Source organism: Mobula hypostoma, chromosome 8 (genome assembly GCF_963921235.1).
Source record: "Mobula hypostoma chromosome 8, sMobHyp1.1, whole genome shotgun sequence".
Lineage (NCBI taxonomy): Eukaryota > Metazoa > Chordata > Chondrichthyes > Myliobatiformes > Myliobatidae > Mobula > Mobula hypostoma.
Genome location: NC_086104.1, coordinates 57,140,500 through 57,165,197, shown reverse-complemented (window position 1 = coordinate 57,165,197; position 24,698 = coordinate 57,140,500). Strand labels below are relative to the sequence as shown.

At 40.7% G+C, this 24,698-nt stretch overlaps 1 protein-coding gene across 4 annotated transcripts in view; it reads left to right on the top strand.

Annotated features, from left to right (window-relative positions):
• Positions 1-17,648, top strand: part of LOC134350551 (reticulon-4-like) — an 80,638-nt gene extending 62,990 nt beyond the window's left edge. For all 4 annotated transcript variants that reach the window (XM_063055885.1, XM_063055886.1, XM_063055884.1 and 1 more), the window contains 4 exons: positions 4,754-4,823; positions 10,044-10,090; positions 15,498-15,556; positions 16,770-17,648. In XM_063055885.1, the coding sequence (XP_062911955.1) occupies positions 4,754-4,823; positions 10,044-10,090; positions 15,498-15,556; positions 16,770-16,812 (219 nt within the window). In that variant the 3' untranslated portion in view covers positions 16,813-17,648. The remainder of the gene's footprint in view (positions 1-4,753; positions 4,824-10,043; positions 10,091-15,497; positions 15,557-16,769) is intronic.
• Positions 17,649-24,698: the final 7,050 nt, after the last annotated feature.

Here is a 24,698-nt window from a genome sequence, read left to right as displayed (position 1 = left end):
AAAATGTGAACTTATTTTATGAAGTGAATATCAAATTAAGTGAAGTTTTGCAGAATCAAAATTTAATTAGAATCATTCTTGTTTAGTTGATAGAGCTGTCATGGTATGCAATCAATTAATTGCTGGTGAAAGTCTACTTTTTTGAATTGAAATTGAATAGGTCTATAGTGAATTTTAGAATTAAGGTGATCTCATTGATATAAAAAATTCTAATGGAGTTTGACAGTAAAATTGGGGATGATGCTTTCCTTGTGTAAAGCATTCAGAATTAGGATTACAGATTCAAAATAGTCGATTGACCTTTCAAGAACCAAGTAGAGAAATTACTTTCCCAGAACTGTAGAATTCTCAACTCCAGTGGGTAGTAGAGGCCAACTTATTGAGTATGTTCAAATAGATTTGATAACATGAAAGCTTAAGAGAATTGAGGTATATGGGTTTAACGTCGGAAGATGGCGTGGAGCCAAATGATCATCCAGGGTGTGAATGAATGGTGGACGGGACTCGTAGGTTTCAATTGTTTTTCATTTCCTGCATTTACCCTTTTGAATTTGTGAATTAGACCAGTATTTTACTAATAGTAGGAATTGAGAGCTAAATATTTTCCTCCTGGCACACTGGCAGAAGTAGTGCAAGCTGCTTGATAATTGCAAATTGTGGATTTATTGATATGATTGATATTGGACACCAATATGATTTTGAATTTGGGGAGCTTACTTCATGCTAGCCATACAGTATGAAATTTGGTGTGACTAGGGATCTGTTCCAGGATGCCTGCTTTTTATGATACATTTTTAAAATAAGTGACTTGGATGAGGAGGATTAGTAAGTTTGCAGATGACAGTGGTTGATGTTGTGGATAGTACAGAAGGTGGTTGTAGGTTACAACAGGATATTGAAAGGATGCACAGCTGGGCTGAGAAATGGCAGATGGAGTTCAATCTGGCAAATGCAAAGTGATTCGTTTTGGGATGTTGATCTTAAAGGCAGAGCACCAGAGTTTAAGGCAGGATTCTTAGCAGTAGAGGAACAGAGGGATCTTTGGGGTCCACATCCACAGATTCCTCGAAGTTACCATGCAACTTGATAGGGTGGGTAAGGTGTACAGTGTGTTGAACTTCAGTCGGGGGATTGAGTTTTTAAGAGCCACAGGGTAATGTTGCAGCCCTATAAATCACTGGTTAGACCATATTTAGCGGATTGTTCAGTTCTGGTTGTATCAGTATGAGAAAGATGTGTAAGATTTATAAAGGGTGCAGAGATTTACCAGGGTGCTGCCTGGATTAGAGACAGTGTCTTAAGAGGAAAGCTTGAACGAGCTTGGGTTTTTCTCTTTGGAGCAAAGGAGGATAAAAGTGACTTGTTAGCAGTGTTTAAGATGAGGCATAGTGAGTGGGCAGCCAGCACCTGTTTCCCCAGGGCAGCAGTGGGTATTATGAGAGGATATCATTTTGAGCTAATAGAAGGAAATGATAGGGGATGTCAGAAAAACAGTTTTTGATTCATCGCAGGCACAACCCTCCCCATCATTTGAGGACTTCAAAAGGTGGTATTAAAGACTCTCACCATTCAAGACATGTCCTCTTTCCATTGCTACCGTTGGAGAAGAGCTACAGGAGTCTGAAGGTCCATGTTCAACATTTCTCCGCCATCATGTTTCTTCCCTTACCAACACTACCCTACTATCCTTTGCATTATTTGTAGTGATTTTTGTGTATTTCCTTGTACTACTGCTGCAGAACAACAAATATCACAACAGTGATAATAAATCTCCTTTTTGAAAAGGGTGCAGTCTATTCTGTGTATGTAATGTCAATCCAGCATGCTCCACTCCTGCCCTGACCCAACAACCTTACAAATCTTTCCCTTCCAATATATGCTCCAGTGTTACTCCTGGTGATACATTCAAGACTTAAACAACAGTTTATTCCAGATGTTAAATTTAGTTCTTTTGTCTGTCAACTCCATTTCACTCCCCAATGGACCTTTCTGCCAGTAGTAGTAAGTTTTCCATCTAATCTTTCTGTACCCTTTATTTCAAACACATCTTTCAAACCATGCACCCTCCTCTGCTCCAAGGAGACTAATCACAGTGAACTTTTCCTCATCCATACAATCCCTTTAGTAAATTGCTTCTGCATCCCCTCCAAAGCAGTCAAAGATTTCCTAAAGTGTGGTTGAAGAAGTGGTAGTAGTACAGGTGTCCCCCACTTTTCGAACGTTCGCTTTACGAGATCTCACTGTTACGAAAGACCTACTCTATTTTCAGTACCCTATTTTCGTTTTCAGAAGGTGTTTTCACTGTTACAAAAAAAAATTCAGTGAGCAATTTAAAAAAAAAAATCAATCAGTGCGTGATAAAAGGCAGCGCACCCCGAGCAGCTGCTCTCCCCCAGATTCGGAACAGCATTGCTTTAACACGTGCCTGTGAGCAGCCATTTGTAGGATGAGTTCTATGGTATTGGAAAAGCCTGAAAGAGCTCGTAAGGGTATTACACTTACGGTAAAACTAGACATAATTAAGCGTTTTGATCGTGGTGAATGAAGTAAGGACAGCGTGAGTTTGGCTTGCGGAAGCTGACAAACATGATGTTGAAGAGGTTTTGGCATCCCATCACCAAGAACTGACAGATGAAGAGCTGATGCAATTGGAAGAAAAAAGGATAACAATCGAAACCGAATGAGTAATGATAAAGTATGACTTCAATTTTGAAAGGGTACATCGGTTTAGGGGATATTTGCAGGATGGTTTGAGTCCTTACAAAGAACTGTATGATAGAAAAATGCGTGAGGCTCAGCAGTCAAGCAAGCCTTCCACATCAGCCACAGCAGACAACGAACCTCGACTTTCAACATCGAGGCAGGCAGAGATAGGAGAAGATGAGCTGCCTGCTCTAATGGAAACAGGTAACGAGATGACACCCCAGTGTCCCACCACCCCAACACCCAGGCCACGGACAGGTACTGTACTGATTCGCGGAGAATGCAGCAGTAGCTGGGAGGCACACAACACATCTTTAAGAAAAAAGCCGAAATAAACATGCTAATTAATTAGGTGCCGCCCAACACGTAATTGTTGGCCCAGATCAGAGACGATGCAATCGGAAATCGGCACTGATCTGGGCCGACAATTATGGGCGGCATTTAATTAATTAGCATGTTTGTTTCAGCTTTTTTCTTAAAGATGTGCTGTGTACCTCCCAGCTACCGCTGGACCCCTGCGTTCTTCACGGTAATGTATCGCTCAGCGGCCTGGAGGGTGGGAGGCCACTGCACCAGCCAACCTGCGATGACTCAGTCTAACACACCACCATCAGTGTGCTTGGCGCTGTCTTCCCAATTCCAGTAATTGATACTACACTGTACATACATTATTTCTACTTTATATCGGCTGTGTATTTTTACATGTTATTTGGTATGATTTGGCAGCTTCATAGCTTAAAAGGTTACTGGAGAGCGCTTGTGCATGTTTTTGCCAAAGCGCTTGCGTGAGATTTTTTGTCGATGGCGCTGGCGTGCGATTTTCGCTGAGGAGAATAGTGCAGTAATGATTGTGGAAAAGTATTTCTACTTTATATAGGCTGTGTATTTGTCATATCATTCCTGCTTTTACTATATGTTACTGTTATTTTAGGTTTTATGTGGCGTTTGGCATGATTTGGTAGGTTATTTTTGGGTCTGCGAACGCTCACGAAGTTTTCCCATATAAATGGTAATTGCTTCTTTGCTTTACGACATTTTGGCTTGCGAACAGTTTCATAGGAACGCTCTACCTTCGGATGGCGGGGGAAACCTGTACCATAGTTTTGGTAAAATTCATCTGAACTCATTTCTACCACAAAGATTGAGGCACTCCTCTCATTATAAAATTCATCTGAACTTGTTTATGCTATTGTCCGAGGACAGATCCTTTGATATAACTCGAAGAATTTAAATTTGCTGACCCTCTCCACCTTCAATCCTCTAATGAGGGCTGGCTCATGGACCTCTGATTCTTCCTCCTGTAGTCAATGGTCAGCTCTATGGTCTTGCATTAAATGAGAAGCTTTGACATCATTCAGTTTCCCTCCTATATGTCAATTTTTCACCATCTTTGTTTCGGCCAGTAACAGTGCCATCATCCATAAATTTAAATGCGGCATTGGACTTGTACTTAGAGAGTCACACAATCATCGTTATAAAGTGAGTATAGCAGGTCATTAGTACACAACCTTGTAATGCATCTGTACTGATGGTCATTGTGGAGGAAATGCTGTATTGACTTGGATCTGCAAGTGAGGATCCAGTTGCATAGGATGGTATTGGGCCTAGCTATTAGAGCTTAGTGATGGTGTTGAATGCTGAGCTGTAGTCATTAATAGAGCATCCTGATGTATGTATCTTAATTGTCCAGATGTTTGAGCTGAGTGAGGAGCCAATGAAATGGTACTGGTTGTGATGGTAGACAAATTGGAGCAGATCCAAGTCATTGCTCAGGCAGGAGTTAACATGTTTCGTGACCAACCTCTCAAAGCACTTCATCATAATGAATGCAAGTGCTACTGAGCTATAATTATTGATACAGGATAGCACATTCTTCTTGGGCACCGGTATGATTGAAGTCTACTTGAAGCAGGTACGTACCTCAGACTGCCAAAGCAAAAGATCAAAAATGTCAGTAAACAAGGACATCTTTATTTGATGAATGAATGGATCTGTTTTGTCTGATATTATTGCTGTGTAAACTTCATGACTATAATATATTTTAATTTAGTTTACAGTGCTAATGTGGCTGCTCACGTACGTTGGTGCCTTGTTTAATGGGTTGACTCTGCTGATAATAGGTAAGCCTTTACTACTTTGAATGTATTTCTGTTCCTCCATTGCACTCACTGGAGACATTTTATTAACTTAAATATTTGAATTTAGACTTAATATGAACAGTTATTTCTGGATATTTCTGATCGTGACCAAGATATCCTGAAGTGGGAGGGTGAGGAGCCAGAGGTCGTGGTACATATAGGTACCAATGATATAGGTAGGAAAAGGGATGAGGTCCTGAAAGGAGAATATAGGGAGCTAGGAAGGGAGTTGAGAAAAAGGACCGCAAAGGTAGTAATCTCGGGATTACTGCCTGTGCCACGCGACAGTGAGAGTAGGAATGCGATGAGGTGGAGGATAAATGCGTGGCTGAGGGATTGGAGCAGGGGGCAGGGATTCAAGTTTTTGGATCATTGGGACCTCTTTTGGCACAGGCGTGACCTGTACAAAAAGGACGGGTTACACTTGAATCCTAGGGGGACCAATATCCTGGCAGGGAGATTAGCGGGGGCTACTGAGGTGACTTTAAACTAGAATGGTTGGGGGGTGGGAATCAAATTAAAGAGTCTAGGCGTGAAGAGGTTAGTTCACAACAGAGGGATGGGAACCAGTGCAGAGAGACAGAGGGGTGTAAAGTGAGTGTAGAAGCAAAAAGTACAAAGGAGAAAAGTAAAAGTGGCAGGCCGACAAATCCAGGGCAAGCATTAAAAAGGGCCACTTTTCAACATAATTGTACAAGGGCTAAGAGAGTTGTAAAAGAGCGCCTGAAGGCTTTATGTGTCAATGCAAGGAGCATTCGTAATAAGGTGGATGAATTGAAAGTGCAGATTGTTATTAATGATTATGATATAGTTGGGATCACAGAGACATGGCTCCAGGGTGACCAGGGATGGGAGCTCAACGTTCAGGGATATTCAATATTCAGGAGGGATAGACATGAAGGAAGGGGAGGTGGGGTGGCGTTGCTGGTTAAAAAAGAGATTAACGCAATAGAAAGGAAGGACATAAGCCGGGAAGATGTGGAATCGATATGGGTAGAGCTGCGTAACACTAAGGGGCAGAAGACGCTGGTGGGAGTTGTGTACAGGCCACCTAACAGCAGTAGTGAGGTCGGAGATGGTATTAAACAGGAAATTAGAAATGTGTGCAATAAAGGAACAGCAGTTATAATGGGTGACTTCAATCTACATGTAGACTGGGTGAACCAAATTGGTAAAGGTGCTGAGGAAGAGGATTTCTTGGAATGTATGCGGGATGGTTTTTTTGAACCAACATGTCGAGGAACCAACTGGAGAGCAGGCTATTCTGGACTGGGTTTTGAGCAATGAGGAAGGGTTAATTAGCGATCTTGTCGTGAGAGGCCCCTTGGGTAAGAGTGACCATAATATGGTGGAATTCTTCATTAATATGGAGAGTGACATAGTTAATTCAGAAACAAAGGTTCTGAACTTAAAGAGGGGTAACTTTGAAGGTATGAGACGTGAATTAGCTAAGATAGACTGGCAAATGACACTTAAAGGATTGACGGTGGATATGCAATGGCAAGCATTTAAAGGTTGCATGGATGAACTACAACAATTGTTCATTCCAGTTTGGCAAAAGAATAAATCAAGGAAGGTAGTGCACCCGTGGCTGACAAGAGAAATTAGGGATAGTATCAATTCCAAAGAAGAAGCATCAAATTAGCCAGAGAAAGTGGCTCACCTGAGGACTGGGAGAAATTCAGAGTTCAGCAGAGGAGGACAAAGGGCGTAATTAGGAAGGGGAAAAAAGATTATGAGAGAAAACTGGCAGAGAACATAAAAACGGACTGTAAAAGCTTTTATAGATATGTAAAAAGGAAAAGACTGGTAAAGAGAAATGTAGGTCCCCTGCAGACAGAAACAGGTGAATTGATTATGGGGAGCAAGGACATGGCAGACCAATTGAATAATTACTTTGGTTCTGTCTTCACTAAGGAGGACATAAATAATCTTCCAGAAATAGTAAGGGACAGAGGGTCCAGTGAGATGGAGGAACTGAGCGAAATACATGTTAGTAGGGAAGTGGTGTTCGGTAAATTGAAGGGATTGAAGGCAGATAAATCCCCAGGGCCAGATGGTCTGCATCCCAGAGTGCTTAAGGAAGTAGCCCAAGAAATAGTGGATGCATTAGTGATAATTTTTCAAAACTCGTTAGATTCTGGACTAGTTCCTGAGGATTGGAGGGTGGCTAATGTAACCCCACTTTTTAAAAAAGGAGGGAGAGAGAAACCGGGGAATTATAGGCCGGTTAGCCTAACGTCGGTGGTGGGGAAACTGCTGGAGTCAGTTATCAAGGATGTGATAACAGCACATTTGGAAAGCGGTGAAATGATCGGACAAAGTCAGCATGGATTTGTGAAAGGAAAATCATGTCTGACGAATCTCATAGAATTTTTTGAGGATGTAACTAGTAGAGTGGATAGGGGAGAACCAGTGGATGTGGTATATTTGGATTTTCAAAAGGCTTTTGACAAGGTCCCACACAGGAGATTAGTGTGCAAACTTAAAGCACACGGTATTGGGGGTAAGGTATTGGTGTGGGTGGAGAATTGGTTAGCAGACAGGAAGCAAAGAGTGGGAATAAACGGGACCTTTTCAGAATGGCAGGCAGTAACTAGTGGGGTACCGCAAGGCTCAGTGCTGGGACCCCAGTTGTTTACAATATATATTAATGACTTGGATGAGAGAATTAAATGCAGCATCTCCAAGTTTGCGGATGACACAAAGCTGGGTGGCAGTGTTAGCAGTGAGGAGGATGCTAAGAGGATGCAGGGTGACTTGGATAGGTTGGGTGAGTGGGCAAACTCATGGCAGATGCAATTTAATGTGAATAAATGTGAAGTTATCCACTTTGGGGCAAAAATAGGAAAACAGATTATTATCTGAATGGTGGCCGATTAGGAAAAGGGGAGGTGCAACGAGACCTGGGTGTCATTATACACCAGTCATTGAAAGTGGGCATGCAGGTACAGCAGGCGGTGAAAAAGGCGAATGGTATGCTGGCATTTATAGCGAGAGGATTCGAGTACAGGAGCAGGGAGGTACTACTGCAGTTGTACAAGGCCTTGGTGAGACCACACCTGGAGTATTGTGTGCAGTTTTGGTCCCCTAATCTGAGGAAAGACATCTTTGCCATAGAGGGAGTACAAAGAAGGTTCACCAGATTGATTCCTGGGATGGCAGGTCTTTCATATGAAGAAAGACTGGATGAACTGGGCTTGTACTCGTTGGAATTTAGAAGATTGAGGGGGGATCTGATTGAAACGTATAAGATCCTAAAGGGATTGGACAGGCTAGATGCGGGAAGATTGTTCCCGAAGTTGGGGAGGTCCAGAACGAGGGGTCACAGTTTGAGGATAGAGGGGAAGCCTTTTAGGACCGAGATTAGGAAAAACTTCTTCACACAGAGAGTGGTGAATCTGTGGAATTCTCTGCCACAGCAAACTGTTGAGGCCAGTTCATTGGCTATGTTTAAGAGGGAGTTAGATATGGCCCTTGTGGCTACAGGGGTCAGGGGGTATGGAGGGAAGGCTGGGGCGGGGTTCTGAGTTGGATGATCAGCCATGATCATAATAAATGGCGGTGCAGGCTCGAAGGGCCGAATGGCCTACTCCTGCACCTATTTTCTATGTTTCTATGTTAATTAGGAACATAAAAAAACATAATCTGGTCACCTGGCCATTTATCTATCTTGAAACTCAAAACTTTAGTGGTGCTTTCTAGGAGTGGATTTCATTTGGAAAATAAAGTGTTCCTTAATTTTATATTCACTTTGTTGCTCTAACTTAAGACAATACATGTGAAAGTTATCTCTGCCTAGGAACGTGGTTATTGATATTAGCTGTTGTTATCTTTCCATTTTCAGTCATACTTTGAAAAGTATTGGCTTAAAATTTGCTATACTTAGAATCTTAAGTATATATTAATTTGTATTAAACAAATTTGAAATGAGGTATGGATTGCACTTGCAAAATCCTCATACACTTGAAGACCAGATTTTTTAGCTTTAGTAAAAGTCCTTTTTTTTTTTAGGAGCTCGAGCTTTAATCTTTCCTTCTGTTTTCCCCCACCCCCCAGCACTCTAGAATAAGAAGACAACCAGAATTTAATGCGGTGTTAAAATTATGGCATGGCCAAAACCAGCTTTTATATGATGGTTTCGATTTGATTTAATGGATTACCTTTTTTTAAATTTCCAAAATTACAAGTGTCTCAACGTGTAAGGAATTAGCAGGTAGGACCACTTGGCCCCTCAGATCCACCCCATAGTTCAATGTTAGCTGATCTGTACGTTATCTCGTACTTACATAGCCCAATTTGCCAGCTATTCCATGTCCACTGTATCCATAGGCAACCTTTGCTGTCTACAACTGCATTAAGTTTTGTGCATCTGCAAATATACTAATCAGACCATATTGTCCTTCAAGTCATCTGTATATTATGAACCACGAAGGTCTCAGCACCAATTCTTGTGGTATACCACTTGTGACAAATTTCCACTCATACAAGCACCCATCTACCTCTACTCTTGGTAATCAAGCTCATTTTAGATCAGTTTGTACCTTGGCTTTCTGGACTAGCTTTATGATGGGCAACCTTATTGAAAGCCTTACTGAAGTCCCAGTAAACCACATGTACCTGGCTGCTTCAGTTTCAGTTATTTCAATAGGGAAGAGAAAACCTAATTACAGATTTCCCCAATTGGAGGAAATAATCCATAAAACAACTAATGTAACAAGGCCTCACATGAATCTTGTATTTTAATAATATATAAATGAGTGAAGGCTGATTTATTTTAAACCATTCCTCAAACGCAACTTCAGCAATGCTTGATCCTTTTTTTGAGATTTCTTTTTTTACATGTTTGAATTTGTTGTCCGTTTATTTCCTTGTATGCCCTGGCAGTCAATTGGGCCTTTTAACATCCAAAACCATCTCATGGCATTCAACTTTTCTAGTCCAGTATAGATTTAGAATCTTTGTGTTTGTTACTTGAAATTATGTACACTTATGCTAGCTACTTTTGGGTTTGTTCAAGGCTTAATTCTGAGGTTTGTTTGTGAACTATAAGAATGGCATTTTCATATTCTAAAGATACAAAATTGGTACAGAGTTGCTGAGGGTTAAAACAGTGACTGTTATGTCTGCTATGTGTGTATCTGTATAATTGCACTTTGTAAAGTTTTAGATACTAAAAGAATGAATATTTGTTCTCTCTAGCTCTGGTAGCAGTTTTCAGCATTCCAGTTGTTTATGAAAGGCACCAGGTAAATGTCTAAATTTGCTTTACATCTGCAGAAGGGTTATTAATTTACAGAATGGATATGATACTGTCATGCTGACATTGTCACAATTGTATTTTGAGTGTTAACTGGTTATATTAGTAGCAGTTAGATTGTTTTTTGTTCCTAACATTGATTTATAAGCATAGCTTAGACATTATATCAGTTGTTTTACTTTATTAACCTGAAAGCTAAACTACATGTAAGCAAAATTTTCAGTATAATAGAATGTCACAAGAATAAAGTTCCATTTAGGAAAAAATATCTGCAAAATATGAACATTATTGCTGATTTAATCTAATGCTTGGAGGTATTCATTTCTTGGATGACGTTTCTTCGGAAGCTATTTAGGATGCCTCTTGGAATCTTGCAATAGTCGGTATTAAATGCTAAGATAATTAAAATCTAGATAATAAATTGATCGCAGGATTAGTTTAGGACATGATCTCAGGTAATGGGGAAAATAGTTTTGTGGAGTATTAAGAAAATGTTGATGTTGAATATTTTACAGCTAATAATCAGATCTAAGTTTAATTTTGCAGTAATTACACTGCATTTGAAGAGTTTAAAAGTTGACCTGCCTGTATGTTAATTAATAAGATAATTGGCTGAAAGTCAATTGTGTGTTGCTACTGCTGGATTGGTGTTTTTTCTCAAAGGTTTAGAGCTTCTACTTAGAATTTACATCTTTTAAAGGCATACCATCATTATACAGGAATTGCAGCAAAATAAAAAATATGGCATTCTTTTGTGAAAATTAATATTTGGTGTTGAATTTAATAGTTTTTATATTTTAAATTGCTGTGGAAGCTTCAGTGGTTCTTGAACATTTTCCATATTTGTCATGTACTGCCAGTCAGGTACAACTTTGCTGTCCTGACCCTGTCCTTGAATTCTCAGAAATAACTCAGTTTCTTAGGCTACGTCCACACTACGCCGGATAATTTGAAGACGCCAGTTTCGAGTAAAAAGGACAGGCGTCCACACTAAGCGTTTTTCAAACTATCTCTGTCCACATTAGAATGGATATTTGGGCGAATCTCCTCCTACTGGGCATGCGCAGGACGCACAGAAAACAAGTGAAGAGGAAACGGTATACTTGGTGCACGTTTGTCCAGTTACAGAGTAGAAAAACTTAAAAGGAATTGCTCTTGGCTCTTGCGCAGGAGGACTTAAAACTGGAAAAAAAACAAATGCTGGAGGATATGGAGGCAACCGACGGAGTTCACGGACAATATGACCCGGCTGACGACGAACATTGAAAAACTGACTAACTCTGTTGCAGCTTAATGTGAAAAAGACTAAGGAGCTGGTGGTAGACCTGAGGAGAGCTAAGGTACTGGTGACCCCTGTTCCCATCCAGGGGGTCAGTGTGGACATGGTGGAGGATTACCAATACCTGGGGATATGAATTGACAATAAACTGGACTGGTCAAAGAACACTAAGGCTGTCTACAAGAAGGGTCAGAGCCGTCTCTATTTCCTGAGGAGACTGAGGTCCTTTAACATCTGCCGGATGATGCTGAGGATGTTCTACGAGTCTGTGGTGGCCAGTGAAACCATAGAAAAGCTACAGCACAGAAACAGGCCTTTTGACCCTTCTTGGCTGTGCCGAACCATTTTCTGCTTAGTCCCACTGACCTGCACACGGACCATATCCCTCCATACACCTCCCATCCATGTATCTGTCCAATTTATTCTTAAATGTTAAAAAAGAACCTGCATTTACCACCTCGTCTGGCAGCTTATTCCATACTCCCACCACTCTCTGTGTGAAGAAGCCCCCCCAATGTTCCCTTTAAACTTTTCCCCCCTCACCCTTAACCCATGACCTCTGGTTTTTTTTCCTCCCCTTGCCTCAGTGGAAAAAGCCTGCTTGCATTCACTCTATCTATACCCATCATAATTTTATATACCTCTATCAAATCTCCTCTCATTCTTCTACGCTCCAAGGAATAAAGTCCTAACCTATTCAACCTTTCTCTGTAACTGAGTTTCTCAAGTCCCGGCAACATCCTTGTAAACCTCCTCTGCACTCTTTCAACCTTATTTATATCCTTCCTGTAATTTGGTGACCAAAACTGAACACAATACTCCAAATTTGGCCTCACCAATGCCTTATACAACCTTATACAACCTTATACATTCCAGCTCTTATACTCAATACTTTGGTTAATAAAGGCCAATGTACCAAAAGCTCTCTTTACGACCCTATCTACCTGTGATGCCACTTTTAGGGAATTTTGTATCTGTATTCCCAGATCCCTCTGTTCTACTGCACTCCTCAGTGCCTTACCATTAACCCTGTATGTTCTACCTTGGTTTGTCCTTCCAACATGCAATACCTCACACTTGTCTGTATTAAACTCCATCTTCCATTTTTCAGTCCATTTTTCCAGCTGGTCCAAGTCCATCTGCAGGCTCTGAAAACCTTCCTCACCGTCTACTACACCTCCAATCTTTGTATCATCAGCAAATTTGCTGATCCAATTTACCACATTATCATCCAGATCATTGATATAGATGACAAATAACAATGGACCCAGCACTGATCCCTGTGGAACACCACTAGTCACAGGCCTCCACTCGGAGAAGCAATTCTCTACTACCACTCTTTGGCTTCTACCATTGAGCCAATGTCTAATCCAATTTACCACCTCTCCATGTATACCTAGCGACTGGATTTTCCTAACTAACCTCCCATGCGGGACCTTGTCAGAGGCCTTACTGAAGTCCATGTAGACAATATCCACTGCCTTCCCTTCATCCACTTTCCTGGTAACCTCCTCGAAAAACTCCAATAGATTGGTCAAACATGACCTACCACGCACAAAGCCATGTTGACTCTCCCTAATAAGTCCCTGTCTATCCAAATGCTTGTAGATTCTGTCTCTTAGTACTCCCTCCCTCTTAGTACTCCCTCCAATAACTTGCCTACTACCAACATTAAATTTACCGGCCTATAATTTCCCGGATTACTTTTCGATCCTTTTTTAAACAACGGAACAACATGAGCCACTCTCCAATCCTCCGGCACCTCACCTGTCGACAGCTACATTTTAAATATTTCTGCCAGGGCCCCTGCAATTTCAACACTAGTCTCCTTCAAGGTTCGAGGGAACACCCTGTCAGGTCCCGGGGATTTATCCACTTTAATTTTCCTCAAGACAGCAAGCACCTCCTCCTTTTCAATCTGTACAGTTTCCATGATCTCACTACTTGTTTCCCTTAATTCCATAGACTTCATGCCAGTTTCCTTAGTAAATACAGACGCAAAAAACCTGTTTAAGATCTCCCCCATTTCCTTTGGTTCCGCACATAGCCGACCACTCTGATCTTCAAGAGGACCAATTTTATCCCTTACAATCCTTTTGCTCTTAATATACCTGTAAAAGCTCTTTCTCTTTGACTGCCAAGGCAACCTCATGTCTTCTTTTAACCCTCCTGATTTCTTTCTTAAGTATTTTCTTGCACTTCTTATACTCAAGCACCTTATTTACTCCCTGTTTCCTATACATGTCATACAACTCCCTCTTCTTTATCAGAGTTGCAGTATCCCTTGAGAACTGAGGTTCCTTGTTCCTTATTCCTATTCACTTGCCTTTAATCCTGACAGGAACATACAAACTCTGCACCCTCAAAATTTCTCCTTTGAAGGCTTCCCACCTACCAATCACATCTTTGCCAGAGAACAACCTGTCCCAATCCACCCTTTTTAGATCCTTTCTCATTTCTTCAAATTTGTCCTCCTTCCAGTTCAGAACCTCAACCCTACGACCAGATCTATCCCTGTCCATGATCAAGTTGAAACTAATAGTGTTATGATCACTGGAACCAAAGTGCTCCCCTACACAGACTTCTGTCACTTGTCCTAACTCGTTTCCTAACAGGAGATCCAATATTGCATCCCCTCTAGTTGGTCCCTCTATATATTGATTTAGAAAACTTTCCTGAACACATTTTACAAACTCTAAACCATCTGGACCCCTAACAGTATGGGAGTCCCAATCAATATATGGAAAATTGAAATCCCCTACCACCCATGTTTGCTGTTGTGTGCTGGGGCAGCAGGCTGAGGGTAGCAGATACCAACAGAATCAACAAACTCATTCGTAAGGCCAGTGATGTTGTGGGGATGGAACTGGACTCTCTCACAGTGGTGTCTGAAAAGAGGATGTCCAAGTTGCATGCCATCTTGGACAATGTCTCCCATCCACTACATAATGTACTGGGTGGGCACAGGAGTACATTAAGTTACATCCAGAGACTCATTCCACCGAGATGCAACACAGAGCGTCATAGGAAGTCATTCCTGCCTGTGGCCATCAAACTTTACAACTCCTCCCTTGGAGGGTCAGACACCCTGAGCCAATAGGCTGGTCCTGGACTTATTTCCTGGCATAATTTACATATTACTATTTAACTATTTATGATTAATAAAGTATTTATTATTTATGGTGCAACTGTAATGAAAACCAATTTCCCCCGGGATCAATAAAGTATGACTATGACTATTAATAAATCACCTTGTTAAATGTATAAAACATGTCTGCATCAGTGTTATCTTGAATGTCCATACAATGTTACATTAGGCTGTTACACATTTATTGTCAGAGAAGTACTTGCATAAATAGGTAAACCACCTTCATACAAGCAAGGACAGAAAACAGGGCAAAGTGAGTATACTTACTTATTCAGTCAGCTGTGGGGCAAAGTATTTGGTTGAGTACATTTCTAACTCTTCTGGCTTCAGTCTCGTTGCCGTCTATTCTGAAATTGTTAGGTTCTGCGAAGCGCAGAATCAAATACCGCTGTGATGATTGTACGCTCTAGTATCAATTGTTTGGCGACAATAAAGTAATAATAATAAAAATAATAAGAAAAAAAAAGAAATGCCGCGCTACCGCCATCTGTTCCGGAACGTGCTGACAACGGTTTTAAAAATCTCCAGTTACCCCGTCCACAACTGCGATGGATATTAGGCGTTTTCAGATTTATTCACTCTGGAGACAGTTTCTGAAAATCTCCGTTTTCGGGGGATGAAAACGCCGTTTTAGTGTGGACGGAGGATCAAAATGAAGAGAAGCTTCGTTTTCAAAATTATCCAGCGTAGTGTGGACGTAGCCTTAGTTTGCTTTTCAAGTAACCATATAATTCAGTGTGATTTGACTTGTTGCCTGTCTGTTGTCAAATTTCCATAGCTCTTGGTTACATTGGAATAAGAACTAATGACTATTCCTGGTAGTTCTTGCCCCTATCTGCATCTCACCACCTTCAAAAAAAGCTTCCTGCTGTCGTAAAGTATCTCTACAAGGAGATTGATTAACAGAAATCATAGTTGAGCTCTGAAGGAGATATTTCAATTATATTAATTTAAATTTATTTCTTTCAGGCACAAATTGATCATTACATAGGAATAGCAAGCAAACAGATTAAAGATGTCACTGCTAAGTAAGTATGTGGAAATTTGGAAATGGTAATTACTTGTAACAGTTTTGCTCCTTTTTCGGTGTTTCTGTGGCTGAGCAACCTTTCCTATCACTTTTTTCCTTTAAGTGTTTACATGGAGCATGATTCCTCATGTCTCCAGGTTGGCTTGCCAAATGTGAATATAGCACTAATGTCATGAGTTTTTCTTGGGCTTGAAGAAATTATGGATATCATCAGTTGTGTAAACCTTCCACAGTAGTACAGTTTTACTCCTGGAGCATCTGCACCTTGGAACACAAGATATGTAAACATGAAGTAGGTTAGTTTGAAATTGTTGGTATCTTAATAATTGACTGGCAACTCTGCAAAATTCTCTGCAATGGATTTTTTGAGCATCTATCTCATTGGAAGCTTTATTTTTGCGGTTGATCATCATGAAAAATGTGTGTAACATCAATGTAATCTTTAAAGAATAAGGTATATCAAATGTTAACAATATGAATTTGGCACAGTTCGCTCACCAAGAGCTTGCAAAGGAAGCAGTAAAATTACTTTTTACATTGTGGTATAAATATTTCATTAACATACAATCAATAACACTTATTAGTTGAATACAGAAAATCTTTGTTATTTAAGATTACACAGTCTATACCTGCACACTTCAGCTATAAGATTCTAATTTGTTGGGCACATTTGGCAAACTATCATATTTCCTCCTGTTTCCTTTTGAAGATTTTGGCTGTCTTTGGTATCTATTATTTAAATTTATCCTAATGTTTGGATTAATCTAATATAGTGCAAATGATCTTCCAAAAGTTTATAAACGTTTTGATTTACTGTACAGAATTTGATTAGGCTGTCATTGTTCAGGCTTAATTAAAGTGGGAACTGTATGAAAACTGCAGGTTTTGTTTGCAAGATGCATTGAATAATTAAATTCAGGAGATTTGGTATACGGCACCTATATTTGACAGGGAAACTAAGAAAATGTATTTCAGAGCAATGCCTTTCTATTTGTGGATTTAGTAATTAAAACAATGAATAATGTGCATTTAGATTAGCCTTTCTCTAATCTCATTGTGCACAATAGATTTTTTGGCTTAAAAGTTACTTGTTTTGTAGCTGTTATTACATAATCAAGTTAAGACACCATAGTTTTAGCTTAACAGGTCAGCATTCTAAGTACCTTCAGTCTTTTACAATATTCCTTTTTCCACGGTTTTTTTCATTTTAGGATTCAAGCTAAAGTTCCTGGACTGAAGAAGAAAACTGAGTAGTATCCTGCACGGTTTCATGGCATGTTGTCTGCGGGACTGTTACGCGGTTGTCACAGGGAAGGTTGGGGAAAGAAAAATAACCTTGGAACTGCAGATTATTTTACATTGGGTAGTAACTGAAATTGTTGAGCTGCAGTCATGATCTATTATATCACAAATACTAACGTAAGAAATTTGAATTCCGTTTATTTATCCGATTTGGAACAGAGAACACTGGTTTGTATTAAAGATTTGAGAAGCTGTACATTGCACTTGTCAGGGTTAGTGTCTTATGTGTAACAAATCATGGTGCAGTAGGAGTTTTGAGTATTCCCATTCTCCACCTTACCCCCAGTTTGCACACTGTAGAATCTATGCTGTGAGGTTGTTGCAAATTTCTAACCCTTGATCATATTTACAGTACCATTTTAGTGATGAGGTCTTGCTTTTTCTTCACTGAAACCCTTTGCTGTATTAAGGTTTTACTGTTTTAACAATTACCCAGTTAGTGTTTCATAAAGCTATAGAGTTGATTTCATCAGCTCCACAGTGCTTGATGGTTTCAGAGTTAACTGTATTTTAAAGATGAATCCACTGTGCTGAAACATGCAGAATATTACATTAATCAACATTAATGTACAACTCATTTTTCATTATAGCAACAGTATGAACAAAAGCAAAAAAAATTAGCTGTACTGATATATTTGTGGACTGTATTCAATGCTACAAATAAATGTAACTTTGAAATTTCAAGCATTATCCGATGCACAAATGGGGCAATGAACATTGCATTGTAATTTGGCTCAGGCTTTTGTCTGAGGGAATACAGTGTGGAATAAATATGAATAAAGCTTATAACTGCATTATTTGAGTTTTTTTTTCTACTTGCATTTTCAGAGAATTGGAGTTGACTGTTAAGAATGTGGTTTCAGGGTACCTGGAAGCACATGATAAAATAGCCCGTAGTCAACAAGGGAAAACCCTGCCTGATGCATCTGTTGGAATTCTTTGAAATAAAACAGGATAGACAAAGGAGAATCGGTGGATGCTGTGTACTTGGATTTCCAGAAGGCCTTTTAACTGGTGCTGCACATGAGACTGCTTAACAAGTTAAGAGCCATGGTATTATAGGAAAGATACTAGCATGGATAGAGCATTAGCTGATTGTCAGGAGGCAAAGAGTGGAAGTAAAAGAAGCCTTTTCTGGTTGGCTGCTGGTGCTGAGTATTTCACTGCTTTTTGTGTTATGTCAATGATTTGCATGACTGAATTGATAGTTTTGTGGCCAAGTTGGTGATATGAAGATAGGAGAGGAGGGGCTGGTGGTGTTGAGGAAGCATGAAGGCTGCAGAAGACTTGGACAGATTAGGAGAGTGGGTAAAGAAGTGGCAGACGGAATACAGTGTTGGGAAGTGTATTATCATACACTGTGGTACAAGAAATAAAAGCGTAGACCCAGGGGTTCCCAACCTGTGGGCCATAGACCCCAGTTAGTGGTAGGGGTCCATGGCATAAAGAAAGTTGGAATCTCTGGCATAGACTATTTTCTAAAAGGAGAGAAAAATCAAAAATCTGAGGTGCAAAGGGACATGGGAGCCCTTACGTAGCATTCCGTAAAGGTAAATTTGCAGGTTGAGTCGGTGGTGAAGAAGGCAAATGCAATGCTGGCATTCATCTTGAGAGGCCTAGAATATAAAAGCAAGGATGTAATATTGAGGCTTTATAAGACACTGGTAAGGCCTCACTTGGAGTATTATGAGCAAATTTTCAGCCCCTTAGGTAGGATGTGCTGATATAGGAGGGAGTTCAGAGGAGATTCATGAGAATGAATCCAGGAATGAAAGTGTTACCATATGAGGACCAATTGATGGCTTTGGGCCTGTACTCACTGGAATTCAGAAAAATGGAGGGGGGGGGGCGTTCTCATTGAAATATTGAATGTTGAAAAGTCTCGACAGAGTGGATGTGGAGAGGATATTTCTTATGGTGGGGAGTCTGACACCAGAGGGCACAGACTCAGAAGAGATTGACATCCATTTTGAAGAGGAGGTGGAATATCTAGCCAGAAAATGGTGAATCTGTGGTGACTATGGAGGCCTTGTCATTTGGTATATTTAAGGCAGAGCTTGATAGGTTCTTGCTTCTCCGTGGATCGTCACCGATTGACAACAACGATAGGTTCTTGATTAGTTGTGGCATGGAGTTATGGGGAGAAGGCACGAGAATGGGACTGCGGGGGAAAAGGATCAACCATGATGAAATGGCAGAGCAGACTTGATTCAAAGTTTCAAAAAAACTTTGTCATTCTAACCATACATCAGCTCTGCAGGGCAGAATGAGACAGCGTTTCTCAGGAGCAGTGCAATCATAACATAAACGCAACATTAAATAATAAACATAACAATAAATAGTAAAACACAACAGCCACATGTCAGTTAAAATCAAGTTATAAGTGTCCAGTGCAAGTTAAAAGTGTCCAAAAGCAGAGTCAGGTGGAGCAGCTATTTAGCAATCTGACTGCCTGTGGGAGGAAGCTATTTAGTAGCCTTGTGGTTTTAGTTTTGATGCTCCTGTAACATTTGCCTGATGGCAGAAGAACAAACAGTTCATGAAGAGGGTGTGAGGGGTCTTTAATGATGTACCGTGTCTTCTGGAGGCATGAACTCTGAAAGAGGTCTTGGACAGAAGGTAGGGAGACCCCAGTAACCTCCTCTGCTCCCCTTACCACCCTCTGCAAGGCTTTTTTGTCGACAGCACTGCAGCTGGAGTACCAGGTTGTGATGCAAAAGGTCAGCACACACTCAACCACGTCTCTGTAGAATGTAGTTAAGATGTTAGTGGGGAGTGATGCTTGTTTAAGCTTCCTCAGAAAGTGCAATCTCTGCTGGGCCCGTTTCACAATCCCAGTGGTGTTCCTGGACCAGGTGAGATTGTCCGAGATCTGCACCTCAAGGAACTTGATGTTTTCCACTCTCTCCACTGTGGAGCCACTGATGCTGAGGGGTGTGTGCTCAGGCCGAGACCGTCTGAAATCGACGATCATCTCCTTGGTTTTGGTGACATTAAGCATCAAGTTGTTATCCCTGCACCACCTCTCTAGGTATTTGACCTCCTCCCTGTTCATAGTTTCATCATTTTTGCTGATGAGCCCCACCACTGGTATCATCAGCAAATTTAATGATCAGGTTCTCCTTGAATCTGGCTGCACAGTCATGTGTTAGCAGTGTAAATAGCAATGAGCTAAGCACACAGCCTTGTGGGGATCCAGTGCTCAGTGTGATGGAGTCAGGGATGTTCCTGCCAACACGGACTAACTGTGGTTTCTGTGTCAAGAAATCCAGAACCCAGCGACACATGGCAGTGCTAAGGCCAAGCAGCGACAGTTTCTCCACTAGTCTCTGCGGGATGATGGTATTGAATGCTGAACTGAAATCAATGTACAGGATTCTGGCATGAGTAGGTGGCCTGTATCTTAGACCTTATCTCTGGGTGAAAGTGCCTGTTTATTCATTGCCTTTATTTCTAAGCCAAAATATTTTGTGCTGTGCATATATATTAAATATGATCTCTCACCTGTCATTCTGAAGAAAACAAAATCAGTCCCTGGAGCTGGAAGTGATTAGTGACCATACCTGCACCGTAATTCAAGGGGATGTTGGTATGCCATTAGGCTCAGTATTCTCTCTGCTATGCTAGGCCATACTGTAGGCATAAGCACTGGATTGTAAAAAAAAACTATTGATCGTTACGAAGTCCTTAATGTTTATCAACTGCATCGTGCTTATCATTTAGGCAATGAAAATGAACGTTACTGGTTGTTGCAAATTTTAGCTGGGACATTCAGGATTCCAGGTAGACATTTGAAAATTAGGTAGGACATTGAGTAATAAAATCTTCATTAATTCAGCTACCATTTCCTTCTGTAGTATCTGCTGTTGAAATTATTAGTTGCAAGTTCTCAGTTTAATTTGATAAAGTAACTCTTTGGACATTGATTTTAAATTTTATCAACCTGTTTCTTAGCTTAATTTCTCACCTCATCCAGCACTAGCAACAGGCCAACATGAGCCAATCAAAAACATTGGCACCAAAGTATAGTTAATGCTTCTGAGCAAAGCAATAGCTGAACAGACTTTGTCAGTATATCCACTAGCTGCCAACCTTGTTAGCTATTATTTTGTATAATTATCTTGTGTGTGACCTTTTTTAAAGTTACCTTTTTTAGTACTGCAATCACTGGCTCTCCCTAATCTCAAAAAGGTAGGTTGGTCAAAGCACTGTAGGCAAAGTCTCTCAGAGACCCACATGAATCTACCAGCAGAAACCTATATGATTGAGCAAAAGCTGGAGCACAGCCTTTTTGCTCACCAGAGCAGCAAGCAAAGCACACCTGTGCTCTGTCAACTAAAATTATTGCAGCTGGAAGCACCACGTTCTACCTGGAACAAGTACAGCAGTGTAATTAAAATGAACAGTTGTAACAAGTTGTCAGAAGAAAGGTAAGTGATCATCAAAGAAGAAAATGCTGAATGGGTTGGGCAGTTTTGTAACATGAGAAACAGTCAGTGTTTTTGGCCACAGACCCTTCATTTGAACCATTTTCAAAACAAAGTGGATGGTCTTTCGCCTGAAATGGTATCTCCTTTTCTTTCTGCTAAAGTGGCCTGAACTGACCAATACATGTTCTGATTCTATTTCAGATTCCAGTATTGGTGATTTTGATACTATAAAAATGTTTCTTAATGTCTTGATTTTACAGATGCAGCTGACTTTGGATATTTGATAACACACTGTAATTTGACAGTGAATCTGGTGAAAGGGTCTCATGAGTTGCCAGTCATTTTGGTCAGTGCAGGCAACAATTATCCTCTCTGCTTTGTTTGTCATGATCTCACAGTAGAAGACTGCACTTGAAACCATGCTTTAAAAAAACCAGTATGGAACAGGTCAATAATCCTGAGATGGTGGAGCTTCTGTCCTGATCTATCAATGATAATTATTTGTTAGTACCTTTTTTTTTAAACCATGTCCTTAAAATTGTATTAAGCAGATTCCCGACCACCAATGTCAGGATAATTAGCCTTATTTCTCTATTTTCTTTCCCCCTTCTCAAAAGGTATGTTACATTTTTTTTACCACCTTATGAACTGTGATTTGACCAATGCATCAACTATTTTTGCAGCTGAGTCTTTATCCCTATAAGATTGGACAACCAGTCAAGGGTATTTGTAAACTTCCTTAAAATGGTTAAGGAAAATGTTTGTTGCTTTAGCACTTTCTGATATTATTGGGGCTTTTACAATGATTTATTGTTCCTCTCAACCCCATTCTCCTGTCTTCTCCATGTAACAGTTGATGTCTTTATGATGCCTTCCCTGCATGTTCCCCTTAAACATTTCACCTTTTGCCCTTAAACCATGATATCTAGTTGTAGTCTCACCCAAACAGTGGAAAAAGCCTGCTTGGATTTACACTATCTATACCCCTCATAATTTTGTACATCTATCAAATCTCCCTTCAATCCTCTATGTTCTAAGTTCTTACCTATTCAATCTTCTAACTCAGGTCCTCCAGTCCCAGAAACATCCTTAAGATTTCTGTGTACTTTCAATCTTGTTTGCATCTTTTCTGTAGGTAGATGACCAAAACTGCGCACAAAAGTCCGGATTAGGCCTCACCAAAGTCTTAGACAACTTCTGTAATCATACTTTGATCTATGAAGGTCATTGGGCCAGAAGCATTCTCAATGGCTTTGTCTACTTTTGAAGAATTATGGACCTGTATTCCCAAATCCCCTTGTTTTATGCACTCAGTGCACTACTGCTCACCATGTTAAGAGCTACTTTGGTTGGACCTCCCAAAGTACAACACCTCATCCTTGTCTGCATTAAATTCCAGCTGTTGCAGATCCCCTTAAAGCTTTAATGGCCTTCCCTGCTGTCCACTGTACCCCCCAGTCCTGGTGTCATCTGCAATTTGCTAATCCAGTTTACCACGCTATCATCCAAATCACTGATATAAATGACAAACATCAGACCCAGCATCATTCCCTGCAGCACTCCACTAGTCGCAGGCCTCCAGTCAGAGAGACAACCGTCTACTACCTCTCCCCGCAAAACCAATGTCTAATCCAATTTACTACATCTCGAGTGCCAAGCGACTGAGCCTTCTTAACCAACCTCCCATATGGAACTATGTCAAATGCCTCGCTGAAATCCATATAGACAACATCCACTGCCTTGCCTTCATCACCTTCCCTGGTAACTTCCTCAAAAAAAAAACTAAGATTGGTTAGATGCAAACTACCACACAAAGCCATGATTATCCCTAATCAGTCCCTGTCTGTCCAAATACTTAAATATCTGGTCCCTTATACCTTTCAAGAACTTTCCCACTACTGCTGACAGGCCCACTGCCTATAATTTCCTGTTTTATTCTTAGAGCTATTTTTAAATAGAACAACATTAGCTATCCTCCAATTCTCTGGTACCTCACCTTCGCTAAGGATGATTTGAATATCTCTGCTAGGGCCACTGCAATTTCCACACTTGCCTCCCACAGGGTCCGAGGGAATACCTTGTCAGGCCCTGAGGGTCTGTCCACCCTAATTTGCCTCAAGACAGAAAACTCCTTGGTAATCTGTATAGGGCCCATGAAGTTGATGCTCCTTTACCTCACTTCTATAGGCTCTATGTTTGTCTCCCAAGTAAATACAGATAGGAAAAAAATAACAAGATTTTGCCCCATTCCTTTTGGCTCCACGCATAGATGACCACTCTGATTTTCTGGAGCACCTATCCTTTTGCTCCTAACATCTGTAGAAACCCTTGGGATACTCCTTCACTGTGTCTGCTAAAGCAACCTCATGCCTTCTTTAAACCCTTTTGATTTCTTAAGTTTTCTCTTGTGTCCTTTATTCCTTTTACCAAAGTGTATAACCATACACTTCCCACTTAGCCCATTCTCATAATCTTAAGTCCTTCTGCAGACTCCCTGCCGTCAATGATTTATTTGATGGCATGTAATGTGGGGGGGGGGGGGGAAGCAATCACAACACTGGCCCCTGCAGAACACTGCTGGTCACTGGCAGCCAAGCAGAGAAGGTCCTCTTTTTATTCCCACGCTTTGGCTGACTGGCAGGAGGCAATCTTCTACCAATTTTTTTAGCAGCTTTGTAGCTTGGCACCTTATCAAAGGCCTGAAAATCCATGTAAACATCCACTGACTCTCCTTTGTCTGGCCTGTTACTACTTGAATTCCAGTAGATTTGGCAGGCAAGATTTCTCCTTAAGGAAACGATGCTGACTTCCGCCTATTTTATCATGTACCCCATAACCTCACCCTTAATAATGAACTCCAATATCTTCCACCCACTAAAATCAGGCTAACTAGACTATAATTTCTTGTCTTTAGCTTCCATCCCTCAGAGTGGAGTGACATTTGCAATTTTCCAGTCCTCTGGAACCATTCCATAATTTGGTAACATTAAATTTACCCCCCCCCCCCCCCCACTGACTCAACTTCCAAGTTAACCTTTATCTGATTTTTGAATTTACTCTCCAATTTAGAAAAATGGTCCGTGCTTTTATTCCTTTTACCAAAGCGCATGATTATAAATTTCCTGAAACTGCATTCCATCTGCAACTTTGCCTATTCTCCCAATCTGCCACTGCTTCCTCAACACTACTTACCCCCCACCCCCAATCTTTGCATCAACTGCAAACTTGGCCACAAAGTCATCAGTTCTGTCATCCAAATCATTGACATGCAACATAAAAAGCAGTTCCAACCATGACTCCTGCAAAACACCACAAATCACCAGCAACCACTCAGAAAAGGCTCCCTTTCTTCCCACTCTTTCCCTCCTGCCAATCAGCCAATGCTCTATCCTTGCTAGTATCGTTCCT